Here is a 15,936-nt window from a genome sequence, read left to right as displayed (position 1 = left end):
CCATTGTATGGACCTCATCATTGTAGACCTGTGAAACATGGACATTATAGCAGTACCACACCAGGAAACTAAATCACTTTCATTTGAATTGGCTTAGGAAGATTTTGAAAATCATCTGGCTGGATGAGATATCAGTCACTGAGGTCCTTTCTTGTACTAAACAGCCAAACATTCCAACTCTACTGCAAAGAATATAACTCCATTGGAATGGCCACATTGTTTGAATGCCAAATGTATGCTTGACAAAAAGATTATTTTATAGAGAACTCACACAGGGCTCACACAGTGATGAGAAAAATCTATACAAGGACATTCTCAAGATCTTTCTTAAGAACTTTAGAATTAATTGTATGGCATGAGAGACAATGGCACAGAACTATCCAGAATGGTGTGCCCTCGTCAGATATAAAGAAATATAATATCTAATTACTGATCTTGCATCTAAATTTTTTTATCTGTAAAATGGGAGCAATATTCCTTATAGAGTTATTTTAAGGCTTAAGAGAGCTAATGTATAATTTTGTAAACTAGAGAGACTAAGAGCATATGAATTGTTGTTGTTGTTAAAAGTTCAGCACAAAATCCTTATCCTTCCCAGGACAAGGTTGAGAATTTTAAGTTAAAATCAGAAAAGAACGTTTGTATCTCTATAGTAAGAAAAAAAAATGAGGGCTAAGGTCACATGATTATTCCATGGTGAAGTCAAATTTTTATTCCTAGCTTTTCTGAAACTAAATCCCAAATAGTTTTGATTTTTAGAAGGCCATGCCACCTTTTAAAGTTATTCCTTGTCGCTGTTTTTCAATTGTTTCAGTCATGTCTAAATATCTGACCTCGTTTTGAGATTTTCTTGGCAGAGATATTGGAGTAGTTTGCCATTTCCTTCTCCAGATCAGAGAAAACTGAGACAAATAGGATTAAATGACTTACCCACTGTCATATGGTTAATAAGTAGCTGAAGCCAGATTTGAATTCAAGAAGATGAATCTTAATTGACTTTAGGACCAGTATTCTATCCACTACACCACCTAGCTGCCCACAGAATTGTCCCTTACAAATCTCAGACTGAGAGTAAATTCAGCTAGATATTTGTAAAAGAAACAATATTATCTAATAACTCCTAAATTCACCTTTCCTATTAACAATGATTTCAATTAATTATTTAAACAAAACATCTTTTTTTTAATGTCTAAATGCACCAAAGAAAATAAATGGGACCAGAGCTACAATCCATAAAATTACCATCTAGTATCTTTTATATAGTACTAAGAATCACTTTGACTAAAATAAACAAACTACTAAAAGCAAGTCTTTTTTAAAGAACATTTCAAACCTAATTTAAGTATAACTTCAAGCACCAATAAAATATTTTATTTTTTAATTTTTTAATAGCAAAAGGCATAAACTATCTGAAGATTAGTTGTGATCCATATAAAGATATAAAACAGCATTGACAGAAATAGCATATATAATTAGAGGGCAATTCAGTGTGCATGCATAGGTTTGATCAATATAGAAAAAAATGACAATGTAGCAAACATTAACTTAGGATAATAAAACTGATGGATTTTTTAATAAAACTAGGAAAAAACACAATGGAGTTGATCCAAAAACACATATGAAAGAATATCAAGACTTTAATTGATGGGAGTAGAGAAATAAATGAAGTTGGACTTGCCCTATAACAATTTTAAAATACTTCTAGTTTAAATTGTTTATTACTGAGTTAACAGAACAGAATGGAAATTCTGAAAATAGAATCAAATACAAAACATGAAACAAAATAAGGAAATTATTTTGTTTTAATTTAGTAAACATCCTATAAACTTCTGGTCTATGCTCTCCTAAAAGGAATACATAGAGTAGGGATTCTTAATCTTTTTTGTGTCTTAACCCTTTGATAAGTTTAGTAAAATTTTTCAACTGCTTCTCAATATAATGTTTTCAAATGAATAAAGTAAAATATATAAAAGCCTAAAAATAAACTATAATAACAAAGAAAACCAGTTATATTGAAGTACACATTTAAAGATATTTTCAAAAAAAAGTTTATGAATCCCAGGTTAAAAACTCTACTCTGGAGGAACATGGGCATCAGAGGTAAACATACATGTGTGATCTGTATTAACCCTAGGGCCATTTTATATGCCCTTTATATTTGCAAGTAAATACTTTTCCACTTGGAGTATGTTTTCCCCCTTCTCTCTTCTATTCTTTCCCAACTAATTACAGCTCCTGTCAATGGCTATCAGGTTTTAGAATATGATGCTCTAGGATCCAAAGGCAGGTCAAGATTTTTATAACAGCATATTCTACTGAGTGATACGCTCACTATTATATGTATCACACAGACAGCGAATGGTCATTAATAACTCTTTTTTGTAGATCGTGGGTGAGTTACCAAGTAGTGATATGTGATCTAGAGCAATCCAGATGATTTAATACAGTTTTAAATGTGGTTCTACTCTAGAAAACTACAGAAATTGAGTTGGTCCTTGAGAAAACCACCAAAAGTTGAGTCCTACATTATGCTCTATTCTTGAACAAGATTAACTGGACACTGAAAGTGTCATGTGGTTTCTTGATTTTCTCTATATGCATTCTCTATATCAGAATATCCATAGCCATTCTAGAATTAATAAATCTTCCAGGGAAGCCTTTAGACTAGGGCTTTTCTGATACTGAATTTCCCAGGACCATTTTTTTCTGCCTGTTACCCAGGTATAAAACCAAAACCTACCCCTATTGGGGGGGGCAGCTAATCAGGCAAGGTTTAGAGTTAAGAGATGTTTTTCATTCTAAATCTGTAATAAAATAATGTAAGTCATTAATATGTAATAAAATATGTAATAACATAACAAAAATGTAATAACATTTCTTTGAATACTGATAGGGTTTCTAGAGATGAGTGACCCAGGTTCAAACCCTTTTATTACCCCATCCCAGATCCAAACAGGTGCCAATTCTTTTCTCTGCTACTTTTCCACCTCCTTTTAATATCTCACTCACACTGCCATCCTAGTTCAACCTTTTACCTGTCTAGACTGTTGTAATAGTTGCCTAATTTATTTCTTTCCCATCAATCTATTTCTCTTCCTTCTCCAATCCATACTTCACAAAGTTACTAAAAACAATCCTTCTAAGGCATGAGTCTGAGCCCACTTCTCAAAAACCTTGATGGCTTCCATATTGCCTTTGGAGTGAAATACAGATTTATTCATTTGATAAATTAAGGGCTGCCACAATCTGACTCCAGCTTGCTTTTTCTAGCCTAACCTTATTTCATGTGACTCCTGTTCATGAGCTCTATAATCTAGTTGAATTAGACTATTATCTGTTCTCCAAATTTGAGATATTGCCCACCTCCATGCATTTGCACAGGCTTGTAAATGTGCTCTCTCCTCATCTTTGGCTTCTAGAACTATTATCTTCCTTCTAGGTTCACTTCTAATAATATCAGTCTTAAAATTTCCAAAATTATCACCCCTGTTGCTATTTAACTTTCCTTCCTCAAATTATTTTGTATTGGGCTTATCTTTATAATGAAGTATTCCCTCAGCCAGTCTCTTAAGAACAAGGGCTATTTCATTTTCATCACTCTAACCTAAGTATCTCACATAGGATCTTGACATATCATGTATGGTTGAATTAAATTGAAATGCTTAATAGTTATAGTCATTTAAAAATTCTTTAGATTCCATTATGTCTGTCTTACCTCGTCGTTGCTTTTCCATCCAGTAGGAAACATTGAAAATTAGGGATATGATCAGAGACAAACCCACCATGGCTAAAAGTCCCCAGACAAAAGGGGGACATTGATCATTTCCTGAAATAAAAAGCATATATACTTAGCATAAGATAATTACTATATGTTTTAATTATTAATTTGGTTAATCACATAGTTAATTTTGTTATTTATTGCTGTTGAGAAATCAAAGCCTACTACTTTGCATTTGTTCTAAGTATGTTATGGAATTGACTAAGTAGCACTGGATTTAAAATTACTAAGACTTGACTTTAAATTCAATCCCATATACTTTGGGCAAGTCATTTAATTTCTCTTAACCTCAATTTACTCATCTCCAAAAAGGGGGTATTAATAAAATCTAACTCACAGGATTGCTATGAAGATCAGAGAGTATGTTTGTAAAGCACTTTAAAAACCTTAAAAAACTTTAAAATGCCATAAATAAATTCAAACTGCAGTTGTTATTGTATTTATGTAATTAATCATATACAATTCCTTTATGTTAGTCTGACTACCTAAGGACAAATTATGTGATGAAGGTGGTTAGGTTGTTGATTGAATGGTTGATTTGGGTATAAGTGATACTTGCAAAAAATAAATTTCCTGTAACTTTTTCAATATCTTAAACCATTTTCCCTGTCCCACCATATCTTCTCAATCTATAGGCCAGATGCCTAAAAACCTTCCTTTTTTCCCCACACAAATCACAGAATCTCCAACTCCAACTCCAATAATTCATTATATGAATAAAGAATTCATATACTTTAACAAATGGTCATCTAGCCTTTGCTTGAAGAGGTGCACTGATGGGGAACTACCTCCCAAGGCATCTCATACCACCTTTTGGAGGAAGTTTTTGCCTACCCTAAACCCAAATTTGCTTCTTTGTAATTTCCACCAAATTCTCTTTGTTCTGTGGACTGTTTTTTTTTTTTTTCTGTGACAGACCTTTAGCTACAGAAAGACAGCTGTGTCCTCCTTTCTAAATCTTTTCTCTGACACATTACTATCAAAATGAAAGCTAGCTAGATGCAAGTAAACAAAGCAGTAAATAACCTATTATTTCCTTCCATTGATCTGAGTAAAACATAGAATTGTTGGAAATTAAGGAAAAATAACCTTTGGGAATATAGCAGCTTCAGAGATCATAGTGGTGGAGCTGGGGAGCATCTCATAGACCAAACATGGATACTTTATGTATTTACAATGGACAACTAATTTTGCTGTCCTTTCTCTTTACTATGATAGTCATAAGCAGTTTTAGTCCCTGTGCAACCAGAGACAGTATTAAGAATAAATGTTACAGATGATGTTGACTGGTAGTCAATGGCTCTGTGAGTATATATATTTATGTCTTCTTTGTCCTTCATATTTAAAAAGGACCAATGTATATATATACAGATTGACATACATATATAACATACATATACATATATATATGTACATACACATAGACACACATATATTTTTTGCTAAAGCATCCTAATATCTCTTCTCTCTGAAATTGTTCATTATTTCTCCCTCCCTAATTTATCTTGAAGTATGTTTAAATACAGTTTTATTCCCTCAATAGAATGTAAACTCTTTAAAGGCAGGCCCTATTTCTTTTTTTTTTTTTTTCTGTCACAAACAGTGTAGAAGGAGAGGAAAACTGTGCATGGTGGAACAATGAAAGTATGGAGACCCATTTTCTAGTTCCAGTACTATAAGTTCCTAGCTGAGTGATACAGAGATCACTTTACCTTTCTTATCCCCACTTTCCTCATTTATAAACTGAAGAGTTGTATTAAGGATTCTCTAAAAGTTCTGGTTCTGCAATTTATGGTATTATCTATGATAAGTGATTATCAGTTAATGAAATGTTTTTTCCTTGTCAAACATACTAGAAGTTATCTGAAGGAATATTATCATATAAATCAGGCACCTCAAGTAATGCCCCCCGCCTCCATCTTGACATTTGTCTCAATAGATGTCTTAATTGTTTAAACTGTTTGAAATGCTCGCTTGTAACTTTTTTCAATTTTAGTCTTTAATCCTCATAAGAAAAGTGATCTCAGCCCTAAAAGATTTATGAATATTTTCAAAAATCAAATTCTCCATAAAAAAGTTGAAGATTTGCTACCATTGAAGACATTCAAAGGGACTGTCAGAAATGATCTTCCTTGTTTGATTCTATCCTTTATGAAAATTAGAGAGTAGAAGTCAGGTTGACCCTTTTCAGGTAGGTTCTAGAATAGCCTGTCCTGGAGCTAGTTCTCATCATAGGCTGTGCATAAGCAAGTATGACTAACACATTCCTGACCAGAAAACCCTACTCTGATAAACAGAAAGAATAACCAACCACGCAGATTCAGTAGCCTGTAAGAGGAAACTCCAAGGAATTAAGCCAATTCACAATACAGATTATTGGTATTAAATGCTCTCTGTTCATCCTCTATTAATTGCTCTTGCTTCCATCTTTTAAAAACCTCAAGTTCTCCATGCATCCCCATCAGTCATTTTTGACTTATCCTTCTCTTCTGATAAAAACTGTTTTTCTTTGTGTCTCCAGAAATTTATTCTTACAATTATCCCCTTCCTCTTAGGTTGACTTCTCCTTTAGAAATTTAGCCCATAGGAGTCTCTCTTCTTTTTCTGAACTTTTTTGTAATTTATTCCCCCCCCATAATTTAGAGTTTATGCCAGAATATATATGGACTTCCTTTGTACTTTATCATAAATTATAAAATTATGAGATTTTCATAATTGTTATCCTGGCATCTAATTCTTCCTTGTTAATGAGCAGATCTAGACAACATGTTTTGCTGACTGGTTTTCATGTATTTTTAAAGATAAAACTTTACTGAGGTAAACCCAAAAATTATTGGCTTCTCTAATGTGAACTAGATCTTTATTTTAGGTTCAATAAATTGAAGTCCCCCATCACCACTAAATCATGTCTCTATTCCTGGCTTATAATCTAGTTCACAAAGTTCTCTTTTTCTTATTTTTGCCTATATGATCTGTAATAAAATCTAATGATAATTATTTGTTTCTCAAATAGTCATTATTGACTTTCGTGACACAAATATATCTTCTTAATATATAATACTACTCTCTCCATCTTAACTCCTTTGGAAACTCTGACACTATACTATGATCATATTTCTTACTCCATCAGGGCTCAGTGATAATTATGAATTTGAATGCTGCATTACATTAAAATTTCTAATTCACCTTAGTATATAGATTGTATGCTAATGTTCTTTAAGTGGTAACTAATAATAATAGCTTTAATACAGTACTTCAAGGTTTGCAAAGCATGTTACAGATGTTATCTAATTTGATTCTTATAACAACCGTGGAAGGTAGGTGTGATTTATATTCCCATTTTGCAAATGAAGAAATTAAAACTAATAGGGAACTTGTCCAAAGTCACAAATACAAAATACCTGAGGCTGGATTTGAACATAGGTTTTCCTTCTCTCCATTATTCCACTTAGATATAATACTAACATTCTGTAAATGTCACTTTTTTAATGTAATTTGAAATAAAGGGAAAAAAAGATAATGGACATATGTGGAGAATATGAGGAAATACAGTGGGAAACAGTAGGTTTGGAAAGAAGCAGCTAGATGCAGAGTGGTTAGAGTGCTGGTCCTGGGGTCAGGAAAAGACTCATCATAATGAGTTCAAATTCTGCCTCAAACACTTACTAGTTGTGTGATCCTGGGCTAGGTACTAGCTCTATTTGCCTCAGTTTCCTTATTTATAAAGAGATCTGGAGAAGAAAATGGCAAAACCACTCTATTATCTTTGTCAAGAAAATCCTAAATGATATCACAGAGAATAGGAAACAATTGAACCAAAGATGGGAAAGGGAAAAATTGTAAAGTTGTCTTCAGCCATTTTTGAAAGAGAAAAATAAGCTTCACTGACTGACACAAGTATTCCAGTCAGCCTAGGAAATATATCCTACAGTGGATAAAGTTTGTCCATTTATTAGCTCACATTTATATAACAATTTGTAGTTACAACACACTTCCACGTAATCTCATTTGATGCTTACAACAATTCTTCAAGGTAGAAGTATGATATCCTCGATTTGCACATAAGCAAACTTATTTTGAGAGATTATAATTTGTCTAGATTTCCATAACTGGAAAACTCCAATCCAAGTTTTTTGACTCTAACTCTCATATTCTTTTCTCTTTCATCAAACTTGGTTTTCAAGTTATTTTCTTCAAAAAATTTTCTTCACTGAATTCAATTAAATTCTTCAATGGATTACATTATTTCTTTGATGTGGGCCCTCTGTATCTACCTACATCACATATCACTCTTCCCTAACTTAGTATGTGTTCTCTTGCAACTTAGCAGAGTTACCAAAGTTCAATAAATTCACCAGATCACAGCTTGCTTAGAGAATAGACAAAGGGATACAGATGAAATAGAATGAGCAAAGCACATACACAAAATAAACAATAAAAAATGTTTTGAGAGACTCTTGTCCAAAGAATATGGAGAGAAGAAGAAAGGAAGATGTGTGTGGAGGGAGGGTTGTGTGTGTGTGTGTGTGTGTGTGTGTGTGTGTGTGTGTGTGTGTGTGTAGTGATTGATGAATATATAGAAATGGAAAGTGGTATAAAAAAGAACACTACTAGAATGGTAGTATTCTAAGGAAATCATGTTAGAAGTCTTGGAATTAATATAGGTAATAAAACAACAAGTTGAAATGTAATGTATCTTCTTTCCCTGTTTTTATTCTTAAGAATTTATTCTTTTTTATTGATAAAATCAGTCATTAAGAAAAAAACATTTTGTAAGAGTTTTTTTTTTTTAATATCACCAACCTGAAACGCATTTGGAGGTGAACCTCTATGAAATTCACTAGATTAGAACTCAGGTAACATATAGATATAGATATAGATATAGATATAGATATAGATATATGCATAGATATGTAATTATGACTATATTCAAAGCCTTTCTAGCTTGGCATTGTGTGACAGAGTATATATTTCTCTTTCCTAACCTCTAAGAGCCCTGGGTGAAGACTTGAATGGAGCTAAGCAATTATAGTCATTAATGAAAGCTTACTAAATAAGGGAAAGGACCCAATCATATATAAGGGTGAAGTGAAAAGACCCTAGCCTCCGCACCCCTTAATCTCCCTAGGTTAAACTGATAAAATCAGGTTCCTCAAAACTGAGAACCAAACAGCAAAGCACCGAAACAATAGCAGCACTTGTGAGCTATCCTTTAAAAAAAAAAAAAAAAGACCCATCAGCCTCCTGACCTACATGACTATACTTTGCTGTAATTCCCATATTTTTTCAATTAAGTAAGCTGAAAATCCTAATTTTTACAGACATTACAACCAACACTGGTGATGATATGATCCTCACTATTATGCTGTCAAACAGAAGTGTTCATTCCCCCCTTTGAAATGAAATGGAACTTTAAAATGATTGTATTAGTCCATTAACTCCCTCTAAAAGATAATTTTGCTCTTAGTCACAAAGAAACAACTAGCTCAAAATTATAAAGCTACATTTACATGGAAAGCTTCAGAGAAAATCCTAATAGTTATTGTAAAACATACCATCAACACTACAGTAGAACGTGGGTTATTCTGTATATTCCTTTGAGAGTAGGAAACCTGTGTACTGTAACATGATAAATATTCCTCACATACTGTTTAAATGCCTTTTCAAGGGGCCTTTAAAAAATAACATGGATTCTTACATGAGTGGGATTATTTAGGTGTCATATAATCTAAGGGCTGAGGGATATTCTAAAGGAGAGGATTAATGTAATCAATGTAGAATAACTAAAGAACTTGAAGACTATCACTTTATAAATGTTTATTGAAATGAAGTGAAAGTCATTTGTTACCATAGATAACAATATATAAATAGAATTCCGATTTTATCTTTTCATCTTTACGTTCATTGGAATTTAGATAAAAACTCTTGCTAGGACAATTTGTTATCCTATTATTATTTACTATTATTGTTTATGTTTTTCAAAACACTTTGCAAATCTGAAACAATCATATAAAAGTTATTATTATCATTGTTTTGTTTAGCAACTATCATGAGGATGGCTAAAATAATTTTTTAATTGAATAAAAAACTTTGGTTTGAAAGAATGGAAGAGAAGTAATGAGGAGAAACAAACAAAGGAACACTTCTTTTTTAAAAAGGGTAAAATATAATAAAGTTATTAAATATGTTGGAGAGGAAAAATAAAACAAAGAATTCTTACTATTTGCTTATCTATATGGAGAAAAGGAATGAAACTGAGGGAAAATACCAAATTTTAAAAAAAAGGAAAATTAAGAATTTAAATAGAAAGAATATTACTACTGCTACTAGCACCACCATTACTACTACCTTTTAAGTTTCTTTCTGGATATAGTTTTTAGTGATTCTTCTTTGCCCCTTCTATTTCTCAGGATTTTCTACTCAAACATTACTAAGCTAGGAAAAGAGTTGGAGTTTTGTGCATAAATACACTATACAACAGGAATCCTTGATTAATGTTTCCCAATAACATTGAAAATATATTCCAACCAAACCATACCTCGAGGTTGCAAAATCCTGTGATGATATCACTTACCCAGTGACCCTTTATAATATTTACAAAATAATTCCTAGAGAGTCAATTGACTAGTGTATTGCTACATCACCTATATTTATCTTTACACAGAACCTATTAATACACACACACACACACACACACACACATACACACACACAATTGGATGTGGAAATACATTTTACTCAACAGGGAATTAAGAGGGAAAGGGGAAAAAGGAAGAGGATTTAGAAAGTGAGTAGAATAAGGGAGAGAGAATTCCTAAGCAAAACAAACTTTACCATTGTACAAAAATATTTGTAGTTCTTCTTAAGGTGGAAAAGAATTGTATTCTGTGGAGGTACCCACCAATTGGGAAAAAATTGCACTTAAATATTATGGAATATTATGCTATAAGAAACTGTGAACAAGATAGTTTCAGAGAAATCTTAAGGAGATTTGAATTAAATGATGCACAATGAAGAGAACAGAATCAGAAGAACAATTCATATGATGACAACAATAATAGAAAGACAAAAAAACCTTAAGAACTCAGATCGGTATAATAACTAACTACAATTAGAAAGGATTAATGATGAAATATGTTGCCTTTTTCCTGATAAAATTAAAAGACTTAGAGTATAGAATGAGATTTTAATTTTCTTTTAGACATGGTCATTGTGGAAATTTCTTGTCCCTGATTGGATATGTTTATAATAGTGGGTTTTTTCCCATTCTTAATTAGTGGACGGTGTAAAGGAAGGGATAAAGAGAAGATTTTGCCTATTGAAAAAAGCAAAAATTGATTGTTAAAAAGGATCAGAAATTGTTATGATTAAGTTAGATAATATTTGTAAAGTACTTAGTACAAAGTCTGAAAATATGTCTTAGTATAGTCCCCATGATCATCTCACCAATATAATGAACAAATATGTAAGTGACTAGTATATGGCAGTAATAATAGGAAACAGGAGCTAAAAACTATTAAATAGGAACATGGGAATCATTTGCTAAAACTATATCCTAAGTTAATTAAGACCACATTTATATCTTCATAGATTCTATACTAAACTAGAGAAAGCCAATTAGGTCCTAGTAAATGACATCTGGTCCACAGGTACAAGATAAGTACCAGCATATGCAGTAAAATCAGAAAATTATATACTAATAAGACAACCCTGAGGGGACATCAGCGTACTTATGAGGCAAAACTAAGATGGTATAAATACCATTAATTCTTCCTCCAACTAGAACCTCTAAAAATGAAGCCCTCAACCCCTGCTTCTTGAGCACTCCTCAGATCATGCTACGTGAGTGCTCCCAACTCTGACCTGCTGTTACTAAGTAACCCTTATCTATATCTTTCTCCCCTATTCCCTTCCCTACATCATCTACCTCTGTACCTTATTAAAATATAATAGATTAATTATCTCCTAGCTACTTCCAGCATCACCTTTCTCATCCAAAGAATTATACTATTCTCTCTAACCCAACAGGGAACAATATGTGGTTCCTTCATTAGGTGTGAACCAGTATAGAATAGGACTAAATATCAGCAGCCACATCTACTGTAGGGGAGCATGGGGCTAAGAATACAGTAGTGAAAACCAAGGTCTGATGGCTGGGCCTCTCTAGGTAAGGACTTCCCTTCCCCAACAACACCTGGCACATAACAAGTACTACATAAATGCCTATTCCCTTCCCTCCCTCCTAATATACTAAAGTTAAAGATGGGGAGGGCGAGAGAAAAATTTGGAACACAAAGTTTTGCAAAGGTGAATGTTGAAAACTATCTTTGCATATATTTTGAAAAATAAAAAGGTATTATTATATTTTTTTCTAATTTCTTCATAGGAATTCTTTAAAGTCGGGCCTCTCTAACCTGGACTGACTTCTTATACATGTTATTCCTCCTTACATCCTACAATCTAGCCATGCTGATCTACTTCCTGTTCCCTATAAATGATATTCCAGATCTAGTTGCCAAATTTTTGTAGTAGCTGTACCTTATGCCTGGAATGCACTCCCTCCTCTACCTCCTGGAACCTCTGGTTTCTTTCAAAACTCAGCTCAAATACTAGCAGCTAAATGAAGTCTTTCAAATCCTTCCACAAACTACCTTGTATTCTTTTGTATATTATATACTTACATACACACAAATTATATATATACATATAAATAGATGCATATATACATATACAAAGTATATATATATATATACATATATATACATATATATATATATATATATATATATATATATATACATATACACTGATAAATTTTCATGTTGTCTTCTCCGTTAGAACATGAGCTCCTTGCAGGTAGAAACTTTCTCATTTTTATTTTAGCATTGAGCCTAGCAGATTCTAAGATTTGCTTTATTGGATCTTGGAATCCATTAAATTCCTATTTTAATTTTAATGGAAACTTGTTGATCAATGACACATAACTGAGTCCCAGAGGAGTTATATGAGTACCAATTGTATGTGCAGAACAATGTACTATACATTAAAGTGGGAAGGTATAAAAATAATAGACTATGCCCAGAGAAACTCTACACATCTTTAATTGTGGTCAGTTATTCATTAACTAGATTGTAATACATCTTGCTTGCATCATATGCTCAATGACTAAACTCTTCTTTCACTAAGGAATTTGTTGAAGATTCATAAGGCATCAGAGAGATATCTATACACTATTGCTTAGTCACTTCAATAAAATTCTCCAGATTATATCTGTCTCCTTTCTTAGATTAAAGCAATCTCATAATTTAGATTGGTGAGTTTAAAAACCTATGAAACTACTCAAAGTGTGAATGTTCATCGTGCCAGCCCATTATTTGCAGTTCTTGGCCAACTTCTCCGCCAACTTCTCCCATAAGTTCATCAGTGAACATCCTCCCAAAACAATAGGTGTCTTTCTTGTTTTCTCCTGACATTGTAAAGATACTAATCAAGTCTTCCCTCAGCTATCCTTGCTCTTACCATGAGACACTCTTTTTTTCTTTATATTTTTATTATAAGTTCATTATCCTTTAAATTCTTTATTCATAATGTGTTGCAGTCTAGGCCTTATGACTGATGTTAATTTTCAATTTTTCAGAAAATGTAATGTTCCATTCCTCATGGTCTCCCAACACCACTATGCTATCAGCATTTTTTTAAATGGATCTTTGTTTAGGGGGAAAGTTTGGGGTCATGAAAGAACTTTACAATTAGGATATGGATGGAGGGAGGGGTACAACACTAATTACAGTTTTTTCATAGATGTTTAAACTATGTAAATTAGTTTCCGTAATGAGGAGAATAAAATCAATTAAAAACTATGTTACTCAGCCAAAACTTGACTTCCTTGCCAAGAGATATGACAACTGGGATCAACAGCAATTTAGGATATAAACTTGCATGTAAAACTTACAGAGAAAGGTAGTAGACAATTGTGAGTAATATTACCTCATAACAGAGAAAGGAACAGTGAAAGCTAAACACCAGTAGGAACAAAGTCCTTTCAACATCAAGGATATTAAAATCTAATATCATAGTACTAGTTGCGTTTATACAGGAAGGAGAAATTTTCCCTCGGAGAACAGAGATAGGTAAAGAAATTAGATCAAAAAATATATATACTCAGATAATATCTGTGCTGGAGGTGATAGAACTGTGAGGACATTGAGAGAACTATTTTCAATATACCCGAAAGAGGAGAAGGTGCTAAAATAAGAGAAATGTCTTGGACTACTACGGGGAAAAGGGGGCCAAAACAACATCAAAACCCACATTTCAAAATGCTTTCAAAATTCATAGTTGTTTCTGAAATTTTTAGACAAAAGTTCTTTCTCCTTGAATTTTAGCTGGTCTATATTTTAGTTCCCTTTCTTCTTTCAGTAAATGGGTGATTGATATAATCTTCATTAATAATATAATAACAATAATATCACTTACATAGTGCTTTAAGGTTTGCAAAAGTCACCATTCTGATGACTGAATTCTAGATCTCTTTCCTTAATTAATTGTTCTAGTCTGAACTGCAAAATGAATTTCTATGCCCTCCTCTATAAATTAGAAATTATATATTCTTTCCCTGTCATCACAACCCAATGCTTTGCAGGGATGCTTAATTAACAAATACCTGAAATGATACTGAGAAAATTAAAATGAAACTGCCAAAGAGTTAAAAAAAATAGAAAAAGGATCCACATATACAAAAATGTTTATAGAATAGTTATTGCTTCCATATTGCATTTTAGTATATCATAGGTCACATAAAAAATTAAATGAAAATGGGGAGAAGAGTTTTGCAAGAGCCACAGATGACATGCCAAAGTCAGCAAATGATATAGAGCCTATGACCAAATACTTAACCCAAATTTTACAATAAGGTACTATAAAAGACAGACATTCCTCTGTCAGTCCAATTTTAATGCAAAAAAAAATCTTGTCCACAATGAAACAATAATCAAATTAGTGTCCATTAAATGACAACATTCCTTTTGGAAATACTTTTCCTGCCTGCTGATCCAGAAGTGTGAAAATTATCTGCCAGTTTATATTTACACTGTGAGTTAGAATTTTAAAATAACCGATTTAGAATTCTGTCCTTTCAAATTAAAAAAAGAGAGAGAGAGAAATATGCCTTTATTGTTAAATGGTCATAAAACGAACTCAATAGACACAATCTCAAAATAATTCATTGTTGGCAAGTGAACTTGAGCTACTGCTAGCAAAACTTTCATAGAGATTGAATTGACCCCTTCTGAAAATCTCTTTGCTCAAACTATTATGAATTAGAGCAAGGTTCATTGATCACAACTTACAATCACTCTTTCAAAAGGAAAAAAAAATCATAGTCAATCAGGAGTTTCTCCAAATAGGAATCATATTTTTAATCCAAAAGTAATGTTACGGCATCATCCATGAACCTAGAAGAAACTTGATGCTATAGTATAACAAGGTCTTCTGTATCATCGCTTTACCCACAACTATTCATTACAGTAGAATCTTCAATACCTTTCCTAATTCCACCAGTTTTTCCTCAATTTCTCATCATTTGCAGCAAAAAAAATTTAGATACAAAGTCATGAGTTTCTTGCTTTAAGAGTATGGATTCACCCTGGTCTGTGAAATGCATTTATTTTTAGCTTTCACTGAGTAAGGGAATAGATTTTAAAGACTCACTTACCTGACATCCTTGTTTTCTCAGACAGATTTGTTTACCCCCATAAGTAAAATGTAAGTACTTAAAAGAAATAAATGACTGCAAATAGCTTTCTGCTAAATGATACAACTCCCCAGCACTACAAATAACATGGCAATGTGCCTGATCTCCATCTGCAACTCAATTTTTCATGCCTGTTTCTTAAAATCCTTTGTGTGCGCTTGGTTCAGTTGCAAACAGGAAATGTGGTGATAAAGGCTTCTTTCGTTGAGATATATAACAAGAAGGCCTTCTCTTGTTTTGTAACAGGAGAAGGAAACTTCACAGGTTTCTCTCTATGTTGGTGTTTGAACTTCATTAATAATATGGATCCAACAAGAAAAGAAATTATTCACCCAAGATTTAGGCTGTTACACTAGAAGGAACTTAATAGGCTTACACATTAAAATTTCTTCAGGTCCCTCTATGG

General features: G+C 32.7%; 1 protein-coding gene across 1 annotated transcript in view; it reads right to left on the bottom strand.

Annotated features, from left to right (window-relative positions):
• LOC127554039 (T-cell receptor-associated transmembrane adapter 1) overlaps positions 1–15,691 on the bottom strand; it is a 58,309-nt gene extending 42,618 nt beyond the window's left edge. Inside the window, exons 1-2 of the mRNA XM_051985257.1 lie at positions 15,492–15,691; positions 3,716–3,826 (exon numbers count right to left, since the gene is read on the bottom strand). Coding sequence (XP_051841217.1) covers positions 3,716–3,826; positions 15,492–15,498 — 118 coding nt within the window. The 5' untranslated portion in view covers positions 15,499–15,691. The remainder of the gene's footprint in view (positions 1–3,715; positions 3,827–15,491) is intronic.
• Positions 15,692–15,936: the final 245 nt, after the last annotated feature.

Source organism: Antechinus flavipes, chromosome 3 (assembly GCF_016432865.1).
Source record: "Antechinus flavipes isolate AdamAnt ecotype Samford, QLD, Australia chromosome 3, AdamAnt_v2, whole genome shotgun sequence".
NCBI lineage: Eukaryota > Metazoa > Chordata > Mammalia > Dasyuromorphia > Dasyuridae > Antechinus > Antechinus flavipes.
Note: the sequence above shows the minus strand (reverse complement) of the source record. Positions and strands in the feature narration are given on the sequence as shown.